At 42.4% G+C, this 25,044-nt stretch overlaps 1 protein-coding gene across 2 annotated transcripts in view; it reads right to left on the bottom strand.

Moving 5' to 3' along the window:
* The window catches only part of IRF2 (interferon regulatory factor 2), a 39,470-nt gene extending 14,982 nt beyond the window's left edge, over positions 1-24,488 (bottom strand). Inside the window, exons 1-5 of one of the 2 annotated variants that reach the window (XM_062492826.1) lie at positions 24,240-24,488; positions 7,277-7,403; positions 6,233-6,340; positions 1,209-1,308; positions 427-603 (exon numbers count right to left, since the gene is read on the bottom strand). In XM_062492826.1, coding sequence (XP_062348810.1) covers positions 427-603; positions 1,209-1,308; positions 6,233-6,319 — 364 coding nt within the window. In that variant the 5' untranslated portion in view covers positions 6,320-6,340; positions 7,277-7,403; positions 24,240-24,488. Of the gene's footprint in view, positions 1-426; positions 604-1,208; positions 1,309-6,232; positions 6,341-7,276; positions 7,404-23,131; positions 23,421-24,239 lie in introns of those variants that run through there. The other variant, XM_062492827.1, reaches the window with a different exon arrangement.
* Between the last annotated feature and the right edge of the window lie 556 nt (positions 24,489-25,044).

Genomic DNA, 25,044 nt, shown 5'->3' with positions numbered 1-25,044 from the left:
AGTGTATAGCTCTGACTCAGCTCAAGACAGAGCCTGTTTAACTGTGCCCTTGCTTGAAAAAAGATCCAAAATGTCTGCCACCATATTCTGAATGGCCCTACTGAGTTAAATGTGTTGAGCTCTAATACCCCCTAATCATATTCCTTGACTGAAGGAGATCTGAGACTAGATTCTGAACACAACTCCATCAGCTTTAAGAGACAAATATCAACACCTTGGGGGTATCAGATCTCATTGATTCTCCCTTCTGAATATAGCCCATTTTTCAAACAGCTGTTCCTAAGTTCCAGCCATTTCCCTGCCAGCCAGGGCACCATGTGCCGCTTGCATTGGTGGCTTGTGGCATACTGAGCTACCTGCAGTAAGTGCTTTACTCAACACAATGCCCTCAGTAGCATTTCATGTTCATTAAGCTCTCCCTTCTACCTTTTTTGGAAGGTCTTTCAGATAACGGCAGCATCCGGTACACCCTGAAGGCATTGTTTCCTTTCTTTATACTTTTATCCTTCACTTCTTCTATGTCAGGCAGGGAGTTCATGGCGCAACGAAAGTTTGCCTTCCATGTCTTTGGATCAGGTTTATCTACTCCTGACTGGTATTTTCCTAAGCAAGAAAAGAAAGTTAGGTACATATGACATGTGATTGAAGAACCAAGGCAAATTAATAACAGCATAGGTTAGCTTCAAGGTATCAGCTTTTGCTTCCCATGACAAGAATTCGAACAATAGCTGAGGTTGCAAGAGAGTGCTGTGATCTCATTCTCATGCACATTTCTAGAACAGATGATGGACAGTTTGTGCTCAAGAAAGACCCAGGGCACTGCAGATCTGATGTGACTCCATAACAACACAGAGAAGCTTGCACAGCATTTACCTTCATTATGTCTGGCTCAAATCCATAGAAAGGCATAAAAAGCCTAAGGGCCTATGTCTACAAAGTGCTGACTGTGCTCTACTGACAGTTTTGACCCAATGTTGTTAACATTTAAATCAATTAAGTTTTACTGTGTTCCTCAATGCAAATGAGTTATGGAACTTCAATTAAGCTGGAGAGTACTGTAGGCCTTGAAAAAACATAGCCTCCCACAAATCTGGAGACTTAAGTTCACTCTCTGTGTTAGTAAAAGCAAAGACAAGAAAGAAGAAAAATGTAACTTTAAAAGGGAAAACAATGTGAAAATCTGTTCTGAAAAAAAAGAGTTCCAATACCTGTGTGAATTGCCCAGTTTCTAAATAAGGGAGCATCTTTTTCAACATCCCACCCATGTCTTGCAGCATGCATCCAGGGAATCTGAAAAATCTTCTTCTCCTGGAAGGGAAAACAAACAGGAAATGCCAACACTGTCAGGCTTGAGGAATCTTCTGATGATTTTAAGTCACTAATTTATAAGCACAGTTTCAGCATCTCCAAGTGTTTTGCTCCCTTCTAGCCCAGTGTTACTGTCACTGAAATCAACAGGAAAATATCCACTGGCGTCACCAAAAGCAGAACACAGTCCAAGTGTATGAAATACTCAGAAGCCACTTCACAGAAGATGAGCCTGGCAGCTTTCCAAGCTGACACATGGAAAAAACATGCAGTACTACATATTTCTAAGCTTTCATACAAAGGGTAGTCTTGTCAGCACAGACACTTTTATGATTAGGAAAAATATATCTGAAACTAAACCACCATAGGAACAGAGCAAAATCAAGGGATTTAGAATTCAACCAGTAAATACCAGCACGGTGAAGAAAAGAGATCTTGCAAATTTGTATGCCAACCAAACAGACCTAAGAACTTATCAATAGTAGACATCTCTCCAGTGGGGACCAAAAAAAAAAACCAGACATTCATGTGAAGAAGTACACTGTAGATACCAGAACACATTTTAGTTCAGAAACTTTAGACCAAAGGGAAGTGTACTTCAAGAAATGCAAAGGAAAAAATTGTTTTCTTAACACACAACTAAATCATGGCATGTCTTACATGGTCCCATTATAAATTGATTCCCCAAGGGATCCTGGAAGATCCCTGGCAACTATTAAAGATGACAGTTTTAGGATGCAGCTCCAGCTCTGGGGGCCCAATGGCTTTCAGAGCTTGAACAACATGTTTCCTACACTTCCACAAGCACTTAGCACACAGAATACTGGGCCAGAAGGATGCTGGATCAGAGGTGTTTTTATGTCATACAACATGGTAATGAATTCCTTTGTCCTGACCAAGAGGGCAGCTTCAGAATTCTTCATGCTGTCTTCTGCAAAGCCATATAAACTGAGCTTGTTCCACAACACCTGTTTTCTCTCCCCTGTTGGGAAGAATATTTATCTGGCTTCACATGCAGACATCTTGCACTATAAACTCTGCAGGTTTAGATCCAATTATCAGTCTGTGAAGAGAAAAGTACTTCCAGGGCAAAATGCACCCTCCTCCTGCAGCAGCCACCTGAGATATCCTGCCTGAAATTCATCCTAAAATTGCACGCTTCTTTCTCTCTACTGACTACATACAACTCTAGACAGGCAGCTCTCATTTAAACAACTGCATTGTAGATACATGGTCAGGTGAGATGAATCCTTCACCCCTTCCCTTCCCCCAACAACCACTTTTCTTGCCTGATTGTCTGGTTAATATTTCACTCTGCCAAGGCTAGGTTTATTTCCCTTCCTTCCCATGTGATCTTTTCTTCTTCTGAGCCTGTGTTTCGTCATTCAGTTCCTGTCTTTAATCCTTTCTGTCACAATTACCAGTTCAGAATTGCTTTCTTCCCTTCTTGGCTTCATCTTTAATTTGGTGTAACCACTGATTTAACATATTCCTCAGTCCCCTCAAGTCCGTACTCTCTCAGTCATCCTCCTAATGTAGCTCCACCACTTCTGTCACATGTCTTTTGTCTCTTTACTCTCCCCTCTATGTATAAGTAAATCATCAACAGAGATATGTCTTTCCCCAACTCAAAACAGTCAAAAGCAAGCCTCAAAGCCACTATTTGTTATCCACAACACTATTCACAGTGAACAGTCTGATGAATATAACACTATATTCATTACACCCAGAATAAGCTACCCTGCCTTTAATCTTTCATAGACTATAATAAGCATGAGGGGGAAAAAAACCATACTTCAATAGAAAAAAGTTTCTATCAACAAGAAGTGTAAGAATAGACCAGATTAAAATAGACCATACGATAATTCAAAACCTAGCAGACTAAACTAGACTCCAGACATAGATTCCTGTCATCATCAGCTGTACTCACTGCTTAAAAGAAGCTGCAAGGACACTCAACAGCAGTCTAGGTTGTCATTACAGTGCTTCTGTTCATTACAGAAAGTTCTTCCCAACCCCAGATGTGTTGAAGCACATGAATTATACCAAATTATAACACAAAATCACAGAAGGCATGTGTATTATAATCATATATAAGTTTAAACTTCTATACAGAAACTACAGATTTTCTCATCAACTATGAAATATGTAATCTTCCCTGAAATCATGCAAAGACAACTGATAACATCAAGACCAAGTAGTTGAGTGTTCTGCTCTAGTTTACCTAGATACTTTCTATTTAAATACTACTACTTTATTTCACACATTATCAAACATTACCTATATTCTTCTTCAGTCAGTGCTGCTTAATAATAACCTTAACAGGAAAGGGCTTATCAGTGCTTTCTCTCAGACTTGGAAGACCATGTGCTGACTGGTCCAGCATTCCATCACTAGACTTTTGTGTAGGAATCTTGTGTTTCAGTTAAAAATTAGCCTCACCTAAAGTAAAAAGCACAATCCACAAAAACTTTGTAACAGGAATTCCTACAAAACTCCAGTGGGAATACCAAAAGGGAAAAGCTGTGACATTCTTAGAAATAGGCATGAAGAGGAAAGCAGATAAACCTCAGCTTGTTAGAGCAGCACGGTGCTACTAACACCAAGATTGTAGTTTCAATCCCTGCACAGGTGCCATTCACTTAAGAGTTAGACCTGATGATCCTCCTGGGTCCCTTCCAACTCAGAATGTTCTGTGATCACTTGGAATTCTGGCATTGCAAAATGCTTGGAACAAGCACTTGAGTGTGAGACCACATACTAGCTACAAAGCCATAGGACAAATCTTAAATAGCAGAATCCATCTCCAAGATAATACTGCAAGCATCCATCAAAGCAGCAGGTTGCCTCTCTGTTAGAGCTACTCGGAATGTTTCCTTTTCCAGATCTATGAGGAACACTGACCTCTCATAATCCCCCTTCTCACATCCCCTCTGCCCTCTACTGAACTATGTTGTTTCATTAAACCCTCCCAGTTTTGTCGCTCTGGGAAGGTAAAGAAATTCCCTTCCTCTTTCATGCCACTCAGAAGGATAACATTTTCACCAGAGAGGTACATAAATATTTATGTTTTAAGCCCTATACAGAGGGGTTTGTTCTGGAGGTATAATGATGAAATGACAGTAGGTGAAAGAATTATGTGTAAACTGTACCTGATTTGCAATTTCTGAGAGAAGTTTAATTCTTTCTTCAGTTCAGAAAAAGTGCCCAAAAACAGATAGCCAATGACAACTCAGAATGGTAATAATTTCTTTCATATTTAAATCTTACTTCCTTAAAAACTATGTACACACATGAGTTTCATTCTCTTGATAATCTGACACACCTTCTTATCTAAACTGTGAATTGTCCTTTATCAAACTCTGATTAAAATACTACAGCCAATAAAGTTGATTCTGTGGGTATAGAATAGGCTGTGATACACATGACACTTCATTGATTCCATGCATGGCTTTGTTTATGGTCAGGATTTACAGTAAAAATAGAAATATTTTTGGTTTAACGATCCATTGTTGGAATGAATGTGTAAACATTTTTAAACAGAAATGCTCAGGAGAACGATTTGTTGAGCATAATAAAGTCCATCCAGGTTGATGCCAAATCAGAGGGTAGAAGTGGGAAATCAGGGTCTAATAAAACTCAGGACAGAGAAATTATTTCACGATTAGGCAGGAACACCCAGCAAAGGACAGCAGACATAGACTGTCAGTAGAAAAGCTAACACCAAAATAGAGATATTCAAGGAACAGGACCAAAACATGGGACTCAAATTACAAAGACAAGAGTAAAAACTGGTTTCCTCTTCAGTTGTGACACCATTATGCAAGAACAAGGACTTAGTCAAATTCACAGTGCAGCTAACTAGGGAATGGATAAAGCAATATTTATTTACTCAGCCACAACATGAAAGTCACTGATGCAGGAAGTTACTAAGAAAAAAGATTCACAGATGAAATTTAAAAGATTCATAGATGAAATTTAAAGCACTCCTTATAATTTCACAGACATGAGCATTTATAGCTTTGAAAGCCGAAAAAATAAAGTACTAATTTCAATTGTCATTCTTCAACTCTTAAAATGAGCACCTGAGTGCTACAACTACTGCTGCTATAGGGAGGATACCAGACTACTTGTCTTAGTGACTTAACCAGACAGACAGTTCCTATGTTTCTGCGCCTGCTTTTGTGCATTTCCACCCATTCTGCTAATAAACTAGCCTCTGTAGCAAAAACAGCTTCATGCCTTTTCAGTGTGGTGAATTACCCTCATGCATGGTGCAGAAAGCACGCAACATTTCCACAATTCATTTTTATTCAAAGTCTCAAATACACTCCTAGGTTTTACTCAACCAATCAAAATAAATTCAAATTGGGTACTGACATTTTTGAGCTCACGACTGTTCACTCAAAGTGTCTTGCGCACTTAGTAAGAGCTCAGGACCAGGAATATTAAGTTTGAGTTTGGCAGGGGAAAAGTCACTCTATTTTCTCCTAGGCTGAAAAGTATCAGAGAAGTCACACAAGTCTGAAACAGGAAAAGTTGCTCCAACTCCGGGTGTAACACAGAACATAGTCTTCCTCCTCAGGAGAGTATTTTGAATACATCCCTCTGATGCTACTTGTTGAACAATATGTTCCCAGGTTAAAAAAAAGTCCAAGCAGTCTCCAGAAACACTCACTTCAACAACAAAGAGTTGGAAAATGCTTTTAAATGAGCCACAAATCCACCAGGCCAAAGCAGGACGCTTCAGATCTGGCAGGACAGACCAAGACCGGAGGAACTGGTTCAGCAGGAAGCATTCAGTTTTGCCCTTCCTCCACACGTCACCCCTTTGAAAACCAGGAATGAGCTGATTTACCTATGCATATCTCAGCCACTGCTATCAAGTTCCCCTTCAGCATGTGCATGCAGACCCTCCCCTTACCTTATTTAGCCATTTCAGCCCCGGTATTCTGTTAGAGTTGATTTGTTCTTCCAGCCAGGGCCGCATCCGCATCCTTTCGACAGGCATTGTCACCCACCTGGGAAGGAGCTGCAGGGAACAAGGGACAAGGTTACTTGTTTGTCAGGCAGAACTTCCAGGCAGCTCCTCCACCTCTGCACAGTACACTTATTAAAGCTCTGCAGGAACTGAACAATTGTAAATATAATCATTATATTAGATCTGTGTGTGAGCCTCCCATAAGAGCAACTGAGATGAAAAAGTCCTCTTTATGGCAGAAAATACTCTTCTGGTACACTTGTATTAGGAAAACCTTCAGCTGAAGATGACATAGGGTATCAGCAAAAGCTTTTCTGCTGATGCAGGTGGGACACCAGAAGTCACAAATACAAACACTTACATTCTTGGAGATACCACTTTTTGGTCCACATACCTGTCTTTGCAGGTATGTGGACCACAAGGAGGTATCTCCAAGAAAAATGTAATGAAAAAAAAATCGCATTCAGGAGGCATCATTGTACTAGCTAAAATGATGCTTCTGCTAACAAAAGGGCTATCAAATGGCTGTTTCAGTCCTATGGACTTGACTAGAATTAATAAAAGTACATTTTACATCACAGCAATTTAGCAGACCAATTTGGCTTGGCTGAGTAGTTTGACCCCCTTGCTCCAGCTTTCTCTGATCAATCCAGTCACTGATTTTTTAGCTTGTATTTTATATTTCAGTGCAGTTCAGCCATGAAGTGAGTGCTTCACACACCTCTCAGCTGCACTACGCCACCTTATATTATCCAGCTGAGACTCTAACTTCTTTTTCTCTCTCTCTCTCACACACACACACACATGACCTTGATGCCACTTCCCTGTTTAGAGCTGTAAATTATTGACATAAGAGTCCAAAGTCTTGAACCTAAGGCAGAAAATTTTAAAAACATTAACCAGCTGGCACTAGATGCAGATTAAAGCATCACATTAAATGCCTGTTAAGCACTGTGGAACACATCATTTCCACATTCAAGTACTTGCATTTAGGCTGCTGCTTCTCCTTGTGCCCTCTGCACTGGGCTCAGCTCCTTCCTCTCTCTTTTGCTCTTCACATCTGTGTTCTCTGCATCATTCTTAACTTCTCTGCTCCACTATTGTCACCTTTGATCTTAAAAACAAAAAAGAGAAAGAAAAATTTGAAAGCATGCAGCAATGACAAAAATGTAAATGGGTTTGTTCTTGCTTCCTATGGGAGTACAGGCATGGGACAGACTAACAATTAGGCAGTACCAAGCCCACAACCAGCACAAGAGGAAGAAAAACGTTCAAAGTTTCCTCTCATTGCTCTGAGGACATGTATTTCCTTGAAACTAATAAGGAATTAAAACCTGAATGTAACAATAAGGTTCTTTGAAGTGTTTTAGAGAATTTACCAGCAGCCATGCTCACACTAATCTCTTAGCAAACATACTGGTATTTTGTTTACTACTCTGCAGAGCTGGTCACTCGTGCCTCAGCTGCAGCCTCTTGCAATAACTACTGATTTCTAAAATAGCTCAGAAAATGGTTGCAATTGCTCAGCTCCCTTTCAGGTTCACTTCAGATATGAAAAAACATCTATCCCCAGGAATCCAACAGTGGACGAGCCCTTGTGCATATCCCCTCTCTGTGTAAGAGGGAAGCTGTTTTCTGGGCAAGGGTGATATGGGTTGAGCTTTTTTAGCCCCCAGGTTGGTGGCAAACAGCTGGCCATGCCACTGCACAACCCTCCTTTTGGCACCAACAATTCTCATCCAAGTTGCAGAATGTGTACAGGAGATCTCTACCATCCTCCCCTACTACAGTTTGAGTCAAAGCTGAAAAAATGCAAATGGCAATGTACTAAAAACATGAGCAAATTTTTATTTGTCTGACAAGGAAGAAACAATTATCTGCTACAGATGCATTTCTTTATAAGGTATCTTTAAGTATGCATGCACTTTGAAACAATTCCTGGAAACGCTGTGCATTAGATTCAACATTCAATATGAGTGTTCTCATTTAGCAGTCAGACTCATCTTGTCTTCTGGGTAGTGAGCCCCTAAGACAAATTTCAAGCCCATCTGAATGAACAACTTAGACAGAAGGCAGAAAAGTCATCTTGAAAGGAGCAGCATAGAATCCCACTTGGGACAGGCAACCTGGAAGAAACAGAAGCTGCCTTTGTAAAAAAGCAATACATTTCAGGAAATGAGAAAGCTGCCAACAAGTGCTACTACAAGGAAGCCAGTCTTGCCCGAAATGGCAGAGTTGAGGCAACCTGTCTTTTCCCTCCCACATCCCTGGGGGCTTCCCCAGCTGCTCCCCTACAGATGCTGCAGAGAGGTGCTCATCTTCTTTTTGGCACCCTGGGATTCTTCTGGGATTAACAACTGCAGCTGTCAGTACATACCTTCCCACCTATCACCCACATCAAGACAAATTAATCCAAGGTAATCAGGAGAAAAGCTTGGCTTGTGAGAAGAGAGGAGTGGCTACCAAGACCTGTTCATCTGAAAGTAAATTCAAACCCAGGTAAAAATAATCTTACAGTGGAGGGAACAGTGGGAATCTTCTGGAGGTACGTCCTTCACAGAGGAGCAAGCATAGCCATGCTTCTGTTCATCAAAACACAGCCCCCACCCCATGCTCCTTTAAGAGAACATGCAGCTGAAAATAAAGCTGGATGTCTTCAGAAGACATACCCAGACCTGTCTGCCTCAGAACAGCACTGACCACAATGGTGCTAAAATGTAGCAGGGTTTTTGACAGTTGCATGTCAACAACATCCTTTTGATGAAAATACCAAGTCAACTCTACAGAGTAATTGCCTGTAGAAATGAAGGTGCCATATCTTCATCCAGAGATATGTCAAACTCATGATTTATTTGTACAGAAAGAAATATCAGCTTCTGCAGTGCCTTAAAAGCAGTTCCTGTCTGTCCATAAATGGCATTACTGGGTGCACTTGAAGCCTTATTCCACTGGTTCTGGGTGGGAGAACCTGGCGTCCGTCCATCAGTGAGTACAGATTCAATCATCTGACACTAAGAATCATTCTAGTTTGTAAAGACATTTGAAATGCTCCAAAATAGGCAGCAAAAGCATGTAAAGTTTCAGGGACTACTGCCTAACACCACACCAGCTTCACCATCCAACAGAATATATCAATTATAAAACAAACCTACAAAGACAGAAACTAAGGTGAGCCTAAAACAGCAGGTACACCAAGTTTCTTGCCAACCTCTCTCCAATACTTTTAAGATTAACAAAACATCAACATTTATAATCTGGAGCTGGCTGTAAAACTAAAAGCACTTTCCCACCTATGTCCCACTCGTGGTCATCCTAAATGTTGCACTTCCCCTGCACATTCACACCTAGAAGAAGTTACATACAGCCACTGGTATTTGTTGTACCAGGGGCAAGTGCATGTCTAACAGCATTTTCAGAGCTGCCAAGAAATTCAGTTCCCACTGGCTTCACCACTATCATCATCTCCTGAGCTACGGATAAGCAAAGCCCACCCAGCAAAAAAATCTGCTGGCCTATGCAAACCTCTCCAGAAGCCTGGTTACTTTTGTCTGCCTGAACCTTCACACTCTGGTTAACCAGGAGAAAAATGGCTTAATTCCTGCTTTGAGTCACTTGACACCAACTTCCTCTACACTGCAGAGACCATGGATGGAACCAGGAAGAGAAGCAGAGCCAGCCAGGAGGGAGGAAAGAGCAGAGGGAAGAAGCAGCATCAGCTCCACCAGTGGCAAAGAAGCACCTCATACTCCATCACCCTTCGGTCCCATCCCAGTTTTGCTGCATGCTAACACTACTCTTTGCATATGCAGCTCTCTGAAGAAGTCTAGGAACTTAGCAGGCTTACAAGCAACAACTCTTTCTGCAGTGTCTTCTTCATCTGCTTGAACCTGGACCATGGTTCATCCTGCTCAAAGACATGTGTGACAGTACAACCAAGACAGGAAGGAACTCTGGCATTAGGAGTGGAAAGGAGCAGCTGGGAAGGACAGAGAGGAACCCCTTAATCCAAAACTGTTCCTGTGTTTTAGACAACAGCTTTAAATATGGATAGTACTGACCCCCACCATCTCTTTGTTGAGAACACAGGAAAATGATTAGTACTCCCAGAGACCAAATCTTTCTGGCATTATGTAGAAAATAATTCCTGTTTGTTTTTTCTTCTGGTTTATCACTGTCTCATGGTGGAGGAAAGGAAGACTAATCATCAAGAAACACAGCCAGCTGCAGATGGGACCTAAGAAAGCATTTTTCTGCCCTATCTGAAAAGAAGAGCTCCTTTAGATGTTGTAAGTAGGACTACCTGATAGGATATCACTCTGTAATTCTTAGTAAGGCATTCTTAGCAAGATAGCCAGTCTTCAAAAATCACTATTTTTAACCATGCCTCCTACAAATGTATCAAGACTGGTAGCTCCAGGAATATAATTTCCCTTTTCTTGCTCTATTTTTACCACCTGTTAATATTAGAGGGGGCATTTGCTGTTTTGGGGGTGGGAGCTTAAATATATCGATAGACATGAAGACAGCAATAAAATTATTCACAAATCAGCAGTGAGTGGGAAAGATATCAGCCCCAACTCACTGGCATTTGCATGGAGGGGGAGGCCACTGGGAGCCTGTGAAGGGCTATTCCCATACAAGAAGCACGGACGGCCTGCCACCACAGTTTATGGAGGGATTATTTCGATCTTCTTTGAAGCTTTAATTACTGCACTATTCATGGTAGTCCTGTGGTCAGTTCAGCTTATTTTTTGCAATGAGAAATTTCAAGAACATGGTGAAGGTTACTCCCCAACAAGCTATAAACTGGTTGCAATCTGCATATACACACATTTTCACTCCATAATGATTGATAAAGAGCTTGTAATCCCTCCCTACTCTATGCTCTACATTCTAGTAAGTCTGACTTGTTTTTTCCTTCACAGAGATAACACTCCTGCCCTACAGAAAGTGTAACTTTTGAGAATGAAGAGCTCTTCACTAGAATTACATCAGCTGTAGACAGAAAGTGAAAGCAATGGCATGGCAGGCACCACATCTGAGCAGTACATGATGTTCTTTTTCCTTCAGTTTCACTCTGGCAGCACCTGGATAACTGAAAACACACAAAGGTTATCCCAAAAACACAAGCCACTCTCTGTCTGTGGGTACTTTCTTACAAGTAAATTCCTATAGAACAAAAAAAAAACCAAACAAACAAACAAATAACAAAAAAACCAAAAAATAACAAACAAACAAACAAAAAGGCCAGAAAAGCAATTCTTCTTTCCCTATCGCAAAGTACCTAGTTACAAGGTTTGTCAGTACATGGAAATATTAATGGTTGTTAAAAGTTAAGGTGGGATAAGATCTTGGAGGCACATTTATGAAGTAGGTCACAGCCTATGCTCAAAGCTGTGGAAAAACATCTGTTCCTCAGAGGACTTATGCAGAATATTGCATGACATTGATTTATCTTTTCTCTGCAAATACAGAATGAGCAATATTATTTTTTGTAAAGTTACCTTTACTTGTGCTCTGCTGATAAACTTTTAAACTATTCCCTTTGTTTGCTAAGGCTGATGCAGTTAAGCAAAGCATCAATCATCCCGTGTGACCAAAGAGATATGCTGAAATGAGACCATATGCTAATTTTAGGATTCAGAGAAATGGGTTCTGTATTTGCGTCTGTGCCAAGACTGTTCCAGTATGCAAGGAAATATGATCTTTTTTTAAAGAACAGTACTTGGAGCAAAATTCTGCTCTTTGGTCACAGACTGAACTCTGCCTTCATATAGGATTTTGCAATATGACCACCTTTTTCAGCTATTCTGCTGTGAATACCACTTTCACAGATTTCACCATCTGTACTCTGAGCAAAGCCCTGCTTAGAAGTCAAACTCATCAGAGGGATAGAGCCTTCTCCCAAGTAAGAGAACCTGTTAGACTCATCTGCCCAGAATTATTTCAGAAATGTGAGACTGACACTGGAAGGACAACAGAAGTGCACTTTACCCAGCTGCTTTGACTGTGCACACCTGAACTTCCCTGCCCACAGTGTGTGGGGAGGCAAGACTTCTGCCTGGTACATTTCCTGTCTGCCATGAGGTAGAAGAAAATCTTACCACAAGTGCTGCAGAGCATACCTTCTTCCTGATAACCCCAAATTATGCAAACATCTTTTTTTTTTTAACTAAGAGCAAACCACTTCATTAAAGAGTAGTAAATGAGTAAAAGTGGGCATTGCCATTCTTAGAGGTACAAGGATTACAGATTCAAAGGGAAATCCTCACTTAGAAAACAGATACGAAGCCAGAAAAACCCAGAAAAACCGGTAACAGCTTTCTGGACTCATAGCTACTTAAAACCTACCCTCTCTGGTCTTTTAATTGCATTTAATGGTGCCTCTTTTTTCCTTACCATTATTCTGTCACTGATGCCCTGTTGAACAGGGCGGGATAGGGGACACATCACTGGCAGATTTGCTTCTCACTAAGCACCTCTTGCTGTGAGCTCCATTAAGGTATTTGCCATGGTCGGTCTGCTCCACAGACCCAGCTCCTGTGTTGGTTGTAACACTTGATCCACACTGCAACAACAGCAATATTTTTTCCTGCTCTTTCCTAATGTTTTGGTGGCAGCAGAAAAGACTATGTCTTTCCTGTCCATCACCAAGAAAGCATTCACTGCAGCCAGAAAAGGTGGTACATTATTTGCTCTGGTGCCTCGAGGAAGGAGGCAATTTCATCAAGACAGGCCAGAAAGCCAAGAACTGGAGAGCAGACAGGGTGGGAGAGCCCAGGTCCTGGGCAGACTGGTGTAAGACATGGCCTGGCCATTAAGAAGAATATGTACAGGCAATCACTAGGCAATACCTCCCCTGCTTCCCTAGGTTCCCAAATGAAATGTGGCAGGGCTACAACAGGACTATGGCTGCTAAGGGGAAAGCTTTGTGGGGTGGTGAAAAACCTGGGAAATCAGGCTGCTGCATGACAGATTCATGCTAGCAACAGCTACCCAACTTCCCAAGGCTCTGCAATGCAGTGTCCAAGTTGTGCCCCCCTCACTGCAAGGCAGATGGAGGAGGAGGGAAGCATTCAGCATACGCTCCTCTCCTGCTGCTGCACCCAAGAACGATACACAAAGTAGAATGAAGAAAAGCCCTTTTATCCTCAAGTGACAGAGGGCAAAAAACAACCAACCCAACTTTTCTTGAAAACAAAACAACACAAAACCCAAAGAAAACAAAGGCAAAAGTAACTCAAACATGTACTGAAATCAGCATTACAGACTGCCTGTTAAACACGCCCAGGAAAATGTACTGTGAGAACTCATACTGTATATGGAGTGTGTTTCATCAGCCCTATAGCATTTCTGTTCCACCCAAAGGGTGTTAACATGCTCTGGCTGGGATTCAGACGTTACACATCAAAACAGACTCCTTCCTTTGGTTTCCATGCAGAGCTTATTCTCCCTCAGCAGCAAAGGCATGAGTTGTTACTTTGCAGTGATCTCAGGCCTCACTAAAGTTAGCCCTTGGATTTGCAGACTAGAAGTTCACTGAAGAAAATCCATCTTATTTTAATACAATAAACATAGAAGGTTGCTCTTTTTTTTGCTTCTGGACTTAGCCATAACGAAGCAAGGCTTCAGTCTCTCAACACCCACAATGAAATTTCCCTTGTGCTGGCTCCTGTGTTGAACGCTATCACGACACTTGAAGAACACAATGTCTGTGGCTGAGCACATCCACTTCTCTGGCATTGCAGCAACCTACATCAGCTGGGAATTTGGGCCAGGTTTTTAACAGATTGCTAAAGATCATCTCCACAGTATCCTTGCCACAATGCTCATCTGCACACACATCAATGCCCGCTAGTCTGGTGACAATACAAAATGATTGTTTTAAGTTCAGCTTTAAAAAAATATTTTGTTTCCTGGAGGTTTCTCTCCTTTTTTTCCTCAGGTCTTGCAGCGAGTGAAGATGGGAGATGCCAGATTCCGGTGGCATCAGGATGACAGCACATCTGTACAAGAGACACTATCCTTTGCCACCGCCTCCAGGAGTCTCAAAAGCAGTCATAAAATGATTATTTATAATCAGTCCAATATCTGATTTGTTTTCTTCTTAAGCTTTGTGCTACATCTGATGACTGACCATGATTTGTCCTTAGTATCTGGAATTTCTAAATGTTTTTCTCTCAAATACTGCCTAAAAGAGAGGTAGTGACTTTCCTGTATTTCACTCAGACAAGTTTGGGAGGGACTTGTTTACAACAAGAGATTTGTTGTCATGGTTGTCAGAGAGTAATTAATTCCTTTCACTGGGGAGCAGTTATCCTCAAAATAATCAATTTTATTCTGGAAATAAGCTTTCATATGCGAATCCACTCCTGAATACCCACATGTATCTGCTGCTGCTGCTTAGCTGTGCCAGTTGGAATCCATGGAAGCAAAACTCTGTGTGTTATTTAAGGCTGTCAGGAAAACTCAGCGTTTGACACCTGATTCATAAAGAATTTTCCAGCCTGGTGAAAACTAGGCTATTAAAGCTCAAACGATTATAAACAATCACTTCACTGATGCAACTCAGCGTCATTCTGTTAGACCACTGTATTCTCATGAGCTCTATGACTAGGTTATCAAGAGACATTCCTAAAACTTTTAACAAGGACTTTTTCTATATGGGTACCTAGGAAAGCAGTGGGAAATTATGCATGCTCATACCTTCAAGATGGAGATCTTAAACTGTGAGAGTACCTTTTAGAGCTTGGGCAGCCTTTATCTCAGTGTCCTGCCTAACATTCCTTTGCCTAATTATGGGTGAGTGCTTTACAGGGTGCTATATATTAGAAAATAGCCACTGTAAAAGCCCTGGATCTCATTGCTCCCACACTGATGGCTTGTGAAGTTCAGACAGGATTGCAAGAAGACAATGACATTTTAGAGGCACTAAGGGATGCAGAAAAAAACTATTCCAGATAGAAAACACCAAGAAATGCGTTCAAGGAAGAGTTTTCACATTCACTGACCATGACCTGCACCTGATGTAATCCACCTCACTTGGATTGGGGTTGTTTCTCACAGCTACTTTTGTTTGTATAACATACTGTTCTGCAACACACACCAAGAACTATTTGCACACTACACTAAAGTGTGATTTAATATTTGTTTAAAGCTTTCATTTTATTGTCTGGGCAAGGGCAGTTTCTACCACTGAAGTTAATAGCTAACCCACAATTACACCTTTGCTACCCAAACTTCTAATTGTTAGCACAGCACCCAGACCCAGCAGCAAAAGAGCAAAAGACAAACTACCTCTGCCTAACCTTAGCAAGAGAAGCAAACCCAGCCCTTTCAGCAAAGAAATTTCTCCTTTACTTCTAAGAAAAGGTATTGAAGAAAAGTATACACTATTCCAGATTTGTAAAAAACACTCTCATGTTTACTTATACACTTTCTTTACAGAGAATCATGGAAGGCAGAGACTTGGGGGCTGGGATCCTCTGAATCACCCACTGTGAACTGGAAACATGTCTGTCATATGAACTGATTTACAGTTACAAAAATAGCACCATGAAAGACGCAGATGTGTTGAGCACAAAGAAAAAAAATCTGAATTAATTATTACAGAGATATTGCTTGACACTGGAGAATTTAAGAGAGAACTACCTTTCTCTTGTACACACATTTGAAAGGTGTGCACTTAAAGTGTACTAAATCTTAAATGCTTGTACTTATGCCTGTTGAAATTGCATGATCTAATGCTCCTTTTTCTAAAAATGCTACTCTCCTCTGCCACAGGAGATACAGGATATGAATAGTTAATAGGATTGGTTATAAAATGTGCTTTTAATTTAAAGTTTTTGTGTTGACCACAGACCAAAAGCAATTAGTCTCACTTTGTGATCTGCAACAGCTATTCCTATCTCGAAAGTTTCCTAAAATACTACTGAGCTAGAGTGAGAGACCTCATCTTCATTTCTCATCTAAGCTGCATAAATATTATTAAATTAAACAAAACTACACTTCTTTGGATTCTCTCACCAAACTCAAATCTCAGAACTGTACTGGCATCCAAAAAATTTAGTTTTTATATGCTTGAATGCAATGCATTGAAATGTGTGAGAATTGGACCTCTGGAATTAAAGTTTTTCATTTCACCCCAGTACAGCTTTAGCAGAGCAGAGATTGTCCAAGTGTCTCATCAACACCCAACTTTTTTTCAATACAGCCCAGGATCGTGCATCTCTAAATAGGAGACAGACATTCATTTGAGATTACACAGCCACCCAATGTTTGTCCATCTTTTGGCTAATTCACCAGATAGTTCTCAAGGTCACAAGGCACATTTTAGCTGTGACTGATCCGTGGAAATTGAGTGAAACCATTCACAGTCATTTCATGGCATCAGCAAAGCTGATACTAGCTTTTGGTTACTGTTGATCTGCCCCTGATCTAAGTGGATGACCCCAAAGGTGACATGCAAAAAAAAAAAAAAAAAAGTCACCTATGTATTTTATAGCAAATTCTACTAGCAACTGGAATCTCAACATGACTAAAACTCAAGCACTCTGGCCAGCTGAATTACTGATTCACTTTCCATCAGCCTGGATGTCATCACTTCCACTGTACTTTGTGTACGTGTTTGCCACAACATTTCAAAAGAGCACTTCTGTGACTGAAGAAGACACCACTTCCCATATTGCAGAGCCTTTGCCCAGACCTCTGGCTGTGAAAAGTGGTACCTGGATAAGCCAGGTGTGCAATCCCTACCCTCTACTGTATAGTTTGCTAAGGGAGTGCTGCCATGCAGTAGTCTAATTTAGATGACAGATTAAATAAATGGTAAAACCAAACTAATTTTTCAAGCTCTCATGCTTCTTTCTTCAGTGTTTATTCTTTCATTTTTGCCAACTGGGAAATGAAAACCAATGGAGTCAGTTTCACTTTTGTTTATATTTGGTTTCAATTTTATACTCAAGTGTTGCTTTCATCTTTTTCATGTAACACTGTTGGGATTTCAAATGCTGCAGGCAAGCTTTCAGTAATTTTAAAACATTACACTCCTATCCCGCCTGTTTTCTTATTGCAGAATTACTTTTATTTTAGATAAACTTTTTAAGATGCTGTCACAATTTTGGAAAGTGTTCTGGGGTGGGACTGTTTAGTTTTGATTTTACAGATTTATGTGCCTCAACCAATTAAATTCAGTACTTCACTATTTTCTACCTGATTAATGTCTCAGTTGCATATGAAGACCATTTACAGGATTCAACAAAACACCTTAAAAGAGCAGCCAGTACACCAAATGCACAAAAACCCACATCACGCACCAAATGTGTTATACATATATGCATGAAATGCACATAAAGAGCTAAATTTATTGCTACCTTAATTTATTACACAACAAAGGCAGTATCTTGCTTAGATAAAGCTGTAAGAGCGTGCCTGGAATGCTGTCAAGAAATTTGCAATATCAATAGAAATACTACAGTACAGGCTTTGTCTTCTGTGCACTTATCAGGCCCTTCAAGTCCCACATATCCCACCATACATATCAAAAAGCAGAACTTAACCACAGGTCACACTTTTCAAAACCAAATGCGTAAGCAACCCTTCCTTCTTTTGTGCTGCATTAATGTTAAGTATCTAAGTCTTTAAAAAGTACTTTAATTTTACAGCAAAAGGGAAATGCTTGGACAACATCCACTATCATGTGCAGCTCAGAACAAAGGACAGATTTAACCAGTTTTGATGCACCTTAATGCAATTCAAAACACCAGAAATACACTGGGAGCTACAAACCAAGCCTGTCAAGGTTAGCTTAAAAACCATCAAACAGCAATCTGCCCTACTATTTGATAGACAAGAATATGAAAATTATTAGTTCCAAGCTTATCTTGAAAGATAGCAACCTATATAGGCAACAACTGAATGTTAAAATAACTTGAGAGTTAAAATTTAAATTCTGCACATGGGGTGAAACAATATGCCACATGCAGACAGATTTGCTCCTGGATATATGTCCAAGCTACAACAAGATAAAATGTTTGCCCTGTCCCAAAGACTGCTGTACTTGATTTAATGCAATCTGCTCCCAAGCAAACAAAGGGGTCAGAAGATTTCCAGTATATAGAAAGTTGGGCGTGCAATACATTACAAATTCAGAAACCAAACATTACAGTGGTACTGCTTACCATTTCTTTCTTTCTTCTCTAGGTCATTCAAAAAACAGAAATTTTTCATGAGCTTCCAAGAAATTGAAAACATATCCAGTACTAACTGTAAGAGCAAGTTTTAAAATCTTTTCAGTTTGTCAATAAGAAGTAATGTACAATGCATTATTTATGCTATACACAAAATATCTTAGTTTTATGTATTTATATATATGTAGATGCATAGATATGTTTATATGTGCATATATATATTTACATACACATAGGCTGACATTAAACTCTAAACTGTTAACATGGATTCCCTTCCATTAACTGTGAATTGTTTATTTCAGGGGTTTTTTAGAGGCTATTTGAATCTTAACACAAGAGTTTACACACAGTCAATAAAAAAAGAGCTTTCTTACAGTTCCAATATAACTTCTGAAAAAAAACAAACCAAAACAAAACCAAAAAACCTCAAGAGGAAATTATTTAATTACACCAAATGATATTTTGCATAATGCTATTCCTACATGAGGAATATGCAACTTAATTAATCTGTTCCTCTCATTTACCCCATCCAGAATCTTTTCAGCTTATTTATTTGTTGTTTTGTCCTTGAGATCTCAAAGGACAAACCAGAAAAAGTTTTGCACTAATCACAGGTTGTAGCAGCACAAGCTACAATAAAACTTCTGTAAACACTGCCTCATGGTTTATGCCCTCAATATCACAATCATTGAAGGCCTTTGAAGAATCAGGTTTCAAAAGAGCAGTCTTTACAAATGAGACACAGAGATAAGCAAGAGTAACGTGATTAGCTTTGTATCTTTACCTAGAAATGAACCATGACTTTTAATATATGGTGCATAAAATACAAACTGAGGTTCTAATCCTGCATTTGTCAGAGGAATTTTGCAGGGGTACCACTCCAATGCAGTGTTAAATGCATACAGGATACACTTAACCTGATTGTAACTGGTGTCAGGTTAACAATGGCTGGGGTAGGAAGTCCAAATTAAACAGGATCATCATAGACCATTTTTTTCCTGGAAGTCTGATAAAATCTTATGCTACAAGTTTCACATAACACATGGCCTTGCTTCTCTCTCTTATCTGCAAATGGACCATAGCTTATGCTTCTCAGTGGAAATTTCTATTAGCAGGTTTTCAGCAATGATTCTTGATCAGCATCTGAAGATCTGTCAGCAGTCAGTGCCCAAAATTTGATATTGAACTGTCCTGACTGCGAAGTTGCACAGCAAGTTTCTCTCCAAAAGACTGCCTAATCACTCATGAACCCGAGTAAACTCCTGACATACTCACAGTGGCTGTGAGCACAACAATTTACATATTGCAGGACAAACTTCTGGTTTTTTGAAGTTGCCTCCCAATTGTTTTATTTGGGTCTCATTCATCTCACCTCTTGGTTTTCTCCATGACACTAATGATTTTAAAGAATATCCCCCTGGTCCCTTCAGTCACTTCTTTTCTGAGCTACTTACTCTTTCACAAAAGCTCCTTCCTACCCTTCATCATCTTTGACATCCTCCTCTAGCTCAGCAACTTTCACTACTTCCTGAATCAGGAGAGGGGAGCAATATGTATTTGTAGTGGCATGATGCTGTGTTCTTTTTTCAACTCCTTCCTAATAATTCGTAACCTGTTCTGTCCTTTATTAGCCACATCTTGGCACAAAGCTTATTTTTTCATTGAATTATACAAGTTACAAGTTGTATGATTTTCTCCTGAGTAGAAAGCCAGTCCACTCTTCATTTTTGTGTACAGAAAATAAGGATTGCAGTCCCTTCCACATGCATTACACTGAAATTGGTCTGTATTGAACTTCATCTGCAAACTTACATCCCCACTTTCAAAATAAGATACTTCTGCAGACTTTGTGGTTCAGCCTTCGGGATTTTCATGCTCCAAATGAGTTAATACAATCAGCAAACTTGTCACATTCCCAGCTATCCCTTCCTCCATCCCTTGAATAGCATAGTCCTGGGCAGACTTGGGGTGAGTTTAACAATCTCTTTCCACTGAGCAAACTGGTCATGACTGCACAGCCTGAAGCAAACGGATCCCACCTTGAAATGGGCGCTGCTTTAGTAAAGACTGCATCACCCAGACAACACCCCAGCAATATCTTTAGAGAATGCTAGAAGAGTCAAGACACTCAACTCCCTGGCAACAAAAGTCAGGTCTAGTCTTTGTCACTGTTTCACATTTATACCCGCGTTCACTAGTCCCATTCACAAATCCTTGGCAACCAACCAACCAACAATGCCCATCCTCAAGTTCTGAGTCTCCACAGAAACCCTGAAAAACTGACAGCTCATTTGTTACATCCTATTTCTGGAGCACCACAGCAGGCCTACTCAAGGAGTTACACACAAGAGGCAACATATCAGCAACTTTCCATTTAGGTTGTTTCAAAACTCTGTGATAAGTATCACCTCCTGCCTTTCCTTCATCCTTCCCAATGGTTTGCTCTGAAACCCTCTCTCACAGACACTTCACTGTGAAAAAGTCCCCAACATGTTCATTCCTTAAAAAAATAGCCTCTGGCAAAGAATCTCCTTAAACTCTTTCTTGGTGAAGCAAGGCTCTGAGAATTTGTTTCAGTATTCCACCGACTTTATCTTCCTCGGGCAGTCCTTCTACACATGGATAACTTATCAGCAAGCTTCCCGGGTTTGAAGTGCTTCAAAGGGTATATTCTAATGGTTCTCATGCCTTTAGCAGCATGACTCTTTGTCTTACCTTATTGTGTTTGACACAGATTTTGTTCTTTTCCACCTTTCCTATTTGAAGACAAAATCTTAACATTTCAAAGTGACAAAACCTTTACAAATTTTACTTGTACTGAACTGCTTTACTTTACTTGTTGGCCTGCTCAGGTTTTTCGGTATTTTTGACAGATGACATACAATTACTCTGAGCTTTTACTATTAGTGTCTGAAGAAGTACATGCCACTTGAAACTATTTTACACTTTTGGCTGCCTCTTACCATTTGATTAATTTCTTTCCTTGCTATATGAAGATCTACTTCAGAAGACTAAACACTGCCACAACAACTCTTGCCTTTGCTGCTCCTTAAACACTGAGTTTAAGGTCATTATGACCAGTGTCATGTCAGAACTGGCTGTGATTTTGAATGCAAAATTCTGAACTTAATTCTTGTGGCCAGTACCTTGTCCAGAGTTGTTACCCCCAGTGTATCTGTACAAGCTACACACAGAAAGTAGGGGTTTTTAGCACCTGGGCAAATCTCATGTTGGGCCATGACATAATCTCCATGGGGGCAACTGAGGCCTCTAATTAACAATTGCATTTCCTACTCTTGGAGCTTCTCTACGCTCCCTTAATATAGGACAGTTATTGCCAACATCTAGGTTGGGCAGTCAGTCATATAGCCCTAATCTCTCTACTCTTCCTACGCAGGCCTAGAACATGAAGCCATGGGACCCTGTGTTACTTCCCCAAACAGTTATTTCCTCTTTAACTAAAAGTTTCCCACATCATGCACATGCAAGCAACTCAGTCCTCTCTATACATCCACAAAGTTTTTGATATTCCAAGTATTCTACCAAAGAGATGTTTTAACACCATGGAGCTGATGCACTACTTTGAGAGAGTGAGTTGTCATGGCAAACTTTACAATCCTTATCCATCAGCTCTTTACCACTGTTTGGTTTTTAAACATAAATAAATATATGGCATATATAAGCACATGCTTTCATTGAAGGCATACATAGCCTGGCTGCAAATTTATTTACGTAAAGCCTATTCTTCTAATGTAGACTCTATTTATTCAAAAAATATTTTTATTTTCTCTGGAATCTTAGCACCCTTTTTTCTTCATCATTTTCTCAACCCTGTATTAAAGCTGCCTCTAACTTCACTTGGTCTCACCCATCAAAGACCTTTGCTCAATGGAGAAAGGGGCCTTTAACCCCTCTTCCTAATAGCCTGCACATTACTTCTCACACCTCTTGGCTGGCCATTTCCACACGGCGTGGCCTGTGATGAACAGCTCTTCACCAGAGGCTGACTTGACATCTCCTAAAATCTGTCACTTCTGTCATCAGCAAGTAACTGGGCAGCAGTGCTAATATACGTGCCAAACAAAAGTAATGACTGACTGCTCTTCCTGCATCTCCAACCTGCTGGGACCCCCCAGCCTCAGAGAGATAACACAGGGCTCACAGGCTGACACCTTGCCATGCCTGTACCTCACTGAAGACCTGCAGTGTGGCACATGACCACAATGATGTGATACTGTGCCTAAGGAATCGGAGCTCTCACACCTTTCATCATGGTTAATCAGCAGAAAGAAAGGGGCACATGAAGTAATTCCCTAGCAGCATGTTACCAACAGGAACCAAAGGAGGACACTGCTGCATCTGAAGGGGCTGGTGTTAAGACTGCAATTCAGACTGAAACCATCTGCCACTTTTGTGTGACTGTCTCTATATTAGGGTGAATTCAAACGTTGCTGCTCAACTCTCTTTTTATGGTACTAACACAGGCATTCTGCAAAGGTTGTTAAGACTTGCATAAAATAACTGAAACCTTTAACATGTATTTCATCTTCAGAAACGGAGGTCTTAATTTACAGCTGCTCATTCCTTCAATAGAATGCTGTCTGCGAGACCTTAGCAGGGTATGGCGGGCTATAAATTACAACTGCACACTTACCGGAAGGAGAGTTCTGCCCTCCGGAATTCCTTTATCTGAGCTCTGTGTCTAAAGAAGTGAGGTTAAGGCACAGACTCTGCTGTTTAGGACCTCACACTAATCAAAACGAGAGTTAGAGACCTTTGGGAACCTGTGCCGAGAGGTCCTGCCCTTCAGGTACTTGCAACTTCCATCCCAGCCATCTCAAGACGCTTGAAATTTGACCCTGAGTACTGCGCACAAAGAAAATCCTGGTTCCCGACTTCCCTCTGGGGTTAGACGTCCATCGCTTGGCTCTCTGCTCGCTCGCGTGGGGCAGGACAGCGCCCGCCAAGGCCGCCGTGCCCGCACGGGAGGCCGTTCCTGCAGGGAAGCGAGCGGCAGCGCCACTTCCTCCTTCCGCCGCTCCCGCGGAGCCCGCCCCCAGCCCCGCTCCATCTCCCCCCTCGCACTGCCGCTGCCGTGCCCTCACCAGGGCGGGATCCCGGGGTGCCCCCGGCCCCGGCTCCCTCCGGGCGGCGGCGCTTGGGCCCGGGGGGTGGCGGCCCCGCCCCGCCGCTTGTGTAACGGACCCTCCGTGAGGGGAGGGGAGGGGAGGCGGGCCGGGCCCCGCCCCTTCCCGCCCCCGGCCCCGCGGGGGCAGCGCCCCCCCCCCCCGCCCCCCCCAGCAGCGACCCCCGTCCGTGGCCCCTCCGCCCGCGCCGCCGCTCGCCTTCCCTTATCGGAGCCACCGCAGCCGCCAGCCTCGCAACAAGTGCGGGGGCTCCCCGGCCCTGCCCGGCCCGGCCCGGCCCGCTCCGCGGCCCTCCCGATCCAACCCCCCAGCCTTTGTCTGTGCACCCGAGCTCCCTCCACACCCGGGAAGCGGCGCGTACCCCCCGGCCGCTCCATCTCTGCCGCGGTCGCGTCTTCCCTTTCCCCCCCCCCCCTTCTCAAATGTAGCGGCGGAATCGGGCTCGGCCCCGGTCGCTGCAGCCCGACCTTTTGTTTTTAAAACCAATGCGCGTCTGCCCGGGAGCCCCCGCAACCCTGCACACGGAAACGGCGGCAATGCGGAAAAATAAAATGAAAATTAAATAAGAAGAAAAGAATAAATAGGAAAAAAAATTAGAAAACAATTCAGAATTACCTTCCCGGCCCGTTTTCGCGGCCCTTATATAATTCCTCAAGGTTACCGCCGTTGCCAGGGGACACGAAATGGAAATGAAAACAGGCGCTGAATAATCGCGGGAGCAAAACTAAAAGTTCAGTGCCTCCGCCCGGGCGGAGAGAGGGCCAGATCGAAAGCAAAACAAGGAGAGGAAGCGGCGAGGCCGCCGGCGCTTGGAAATCCCCCCGCCTCTCCGCCGGGCCGGGCCGGCCGCGCAGGCGGCGGGGGCAGGGCTGCGGCGGCGGGCGCGGAAGCGCTGCGCCCGTCACCGCCACGGCACGGCACAGCACGGCACAGCGCCGGGGCACGGCACGGCACAGCACGGCACAGCGCCGGGGCACGGCACGGCACGGCACGGCACAGCGCCGGGGCACGGCACGGCGCCGGGGCACGGCACGGCGCGGCACAGCGCCGGGGCACGGCGCAGCGCAGAGGTCCGCCACTGACCGCCGCCCGGCACCGGCTCCCGCTGATCCCCGGCCTCCCGCAACACGCAAGGCGGCACCGAGAGCTGGAGCCAGCCCCGGAGAGAGAGGAAGCACTGTCCTGGGACGCACAAACGCAGGGCTCAAAGCAGGTTTTCTCGGAGACCAGAGAGGAATCTCTGCCGCTCTGCTCTACCGGCGCCGACTGAATAGCTCCTTGCGTCTCTAGCCCCTCTGCTGAAGTGGGAGTCTTGGTTTCGGTCTGGTATACGCGCGTGCAAGGGCTGTCATTGCCTTTGGAAAAGGACAATGTTGTAGTTCCACAACGAGGACAATCACCGATCAGATCCTTTGAGCAC

Source organism: Cinclus cinclus, chromosome 5, assembly GCF_963662255.1.
Source record: "Cinclus cinclus chromosome 5, bCinCin1.1, whole genome shotgun sequence".
Taxonomy (NCBI): Eukaryota; Metazoa; Chordata; class Aves; order Passeriformes; family Cinclidae; genus Cinclus; species Cinclus cinclus.
This window is presented reverse-complemented; position numbering and strand designations above follow the sequence as displayed.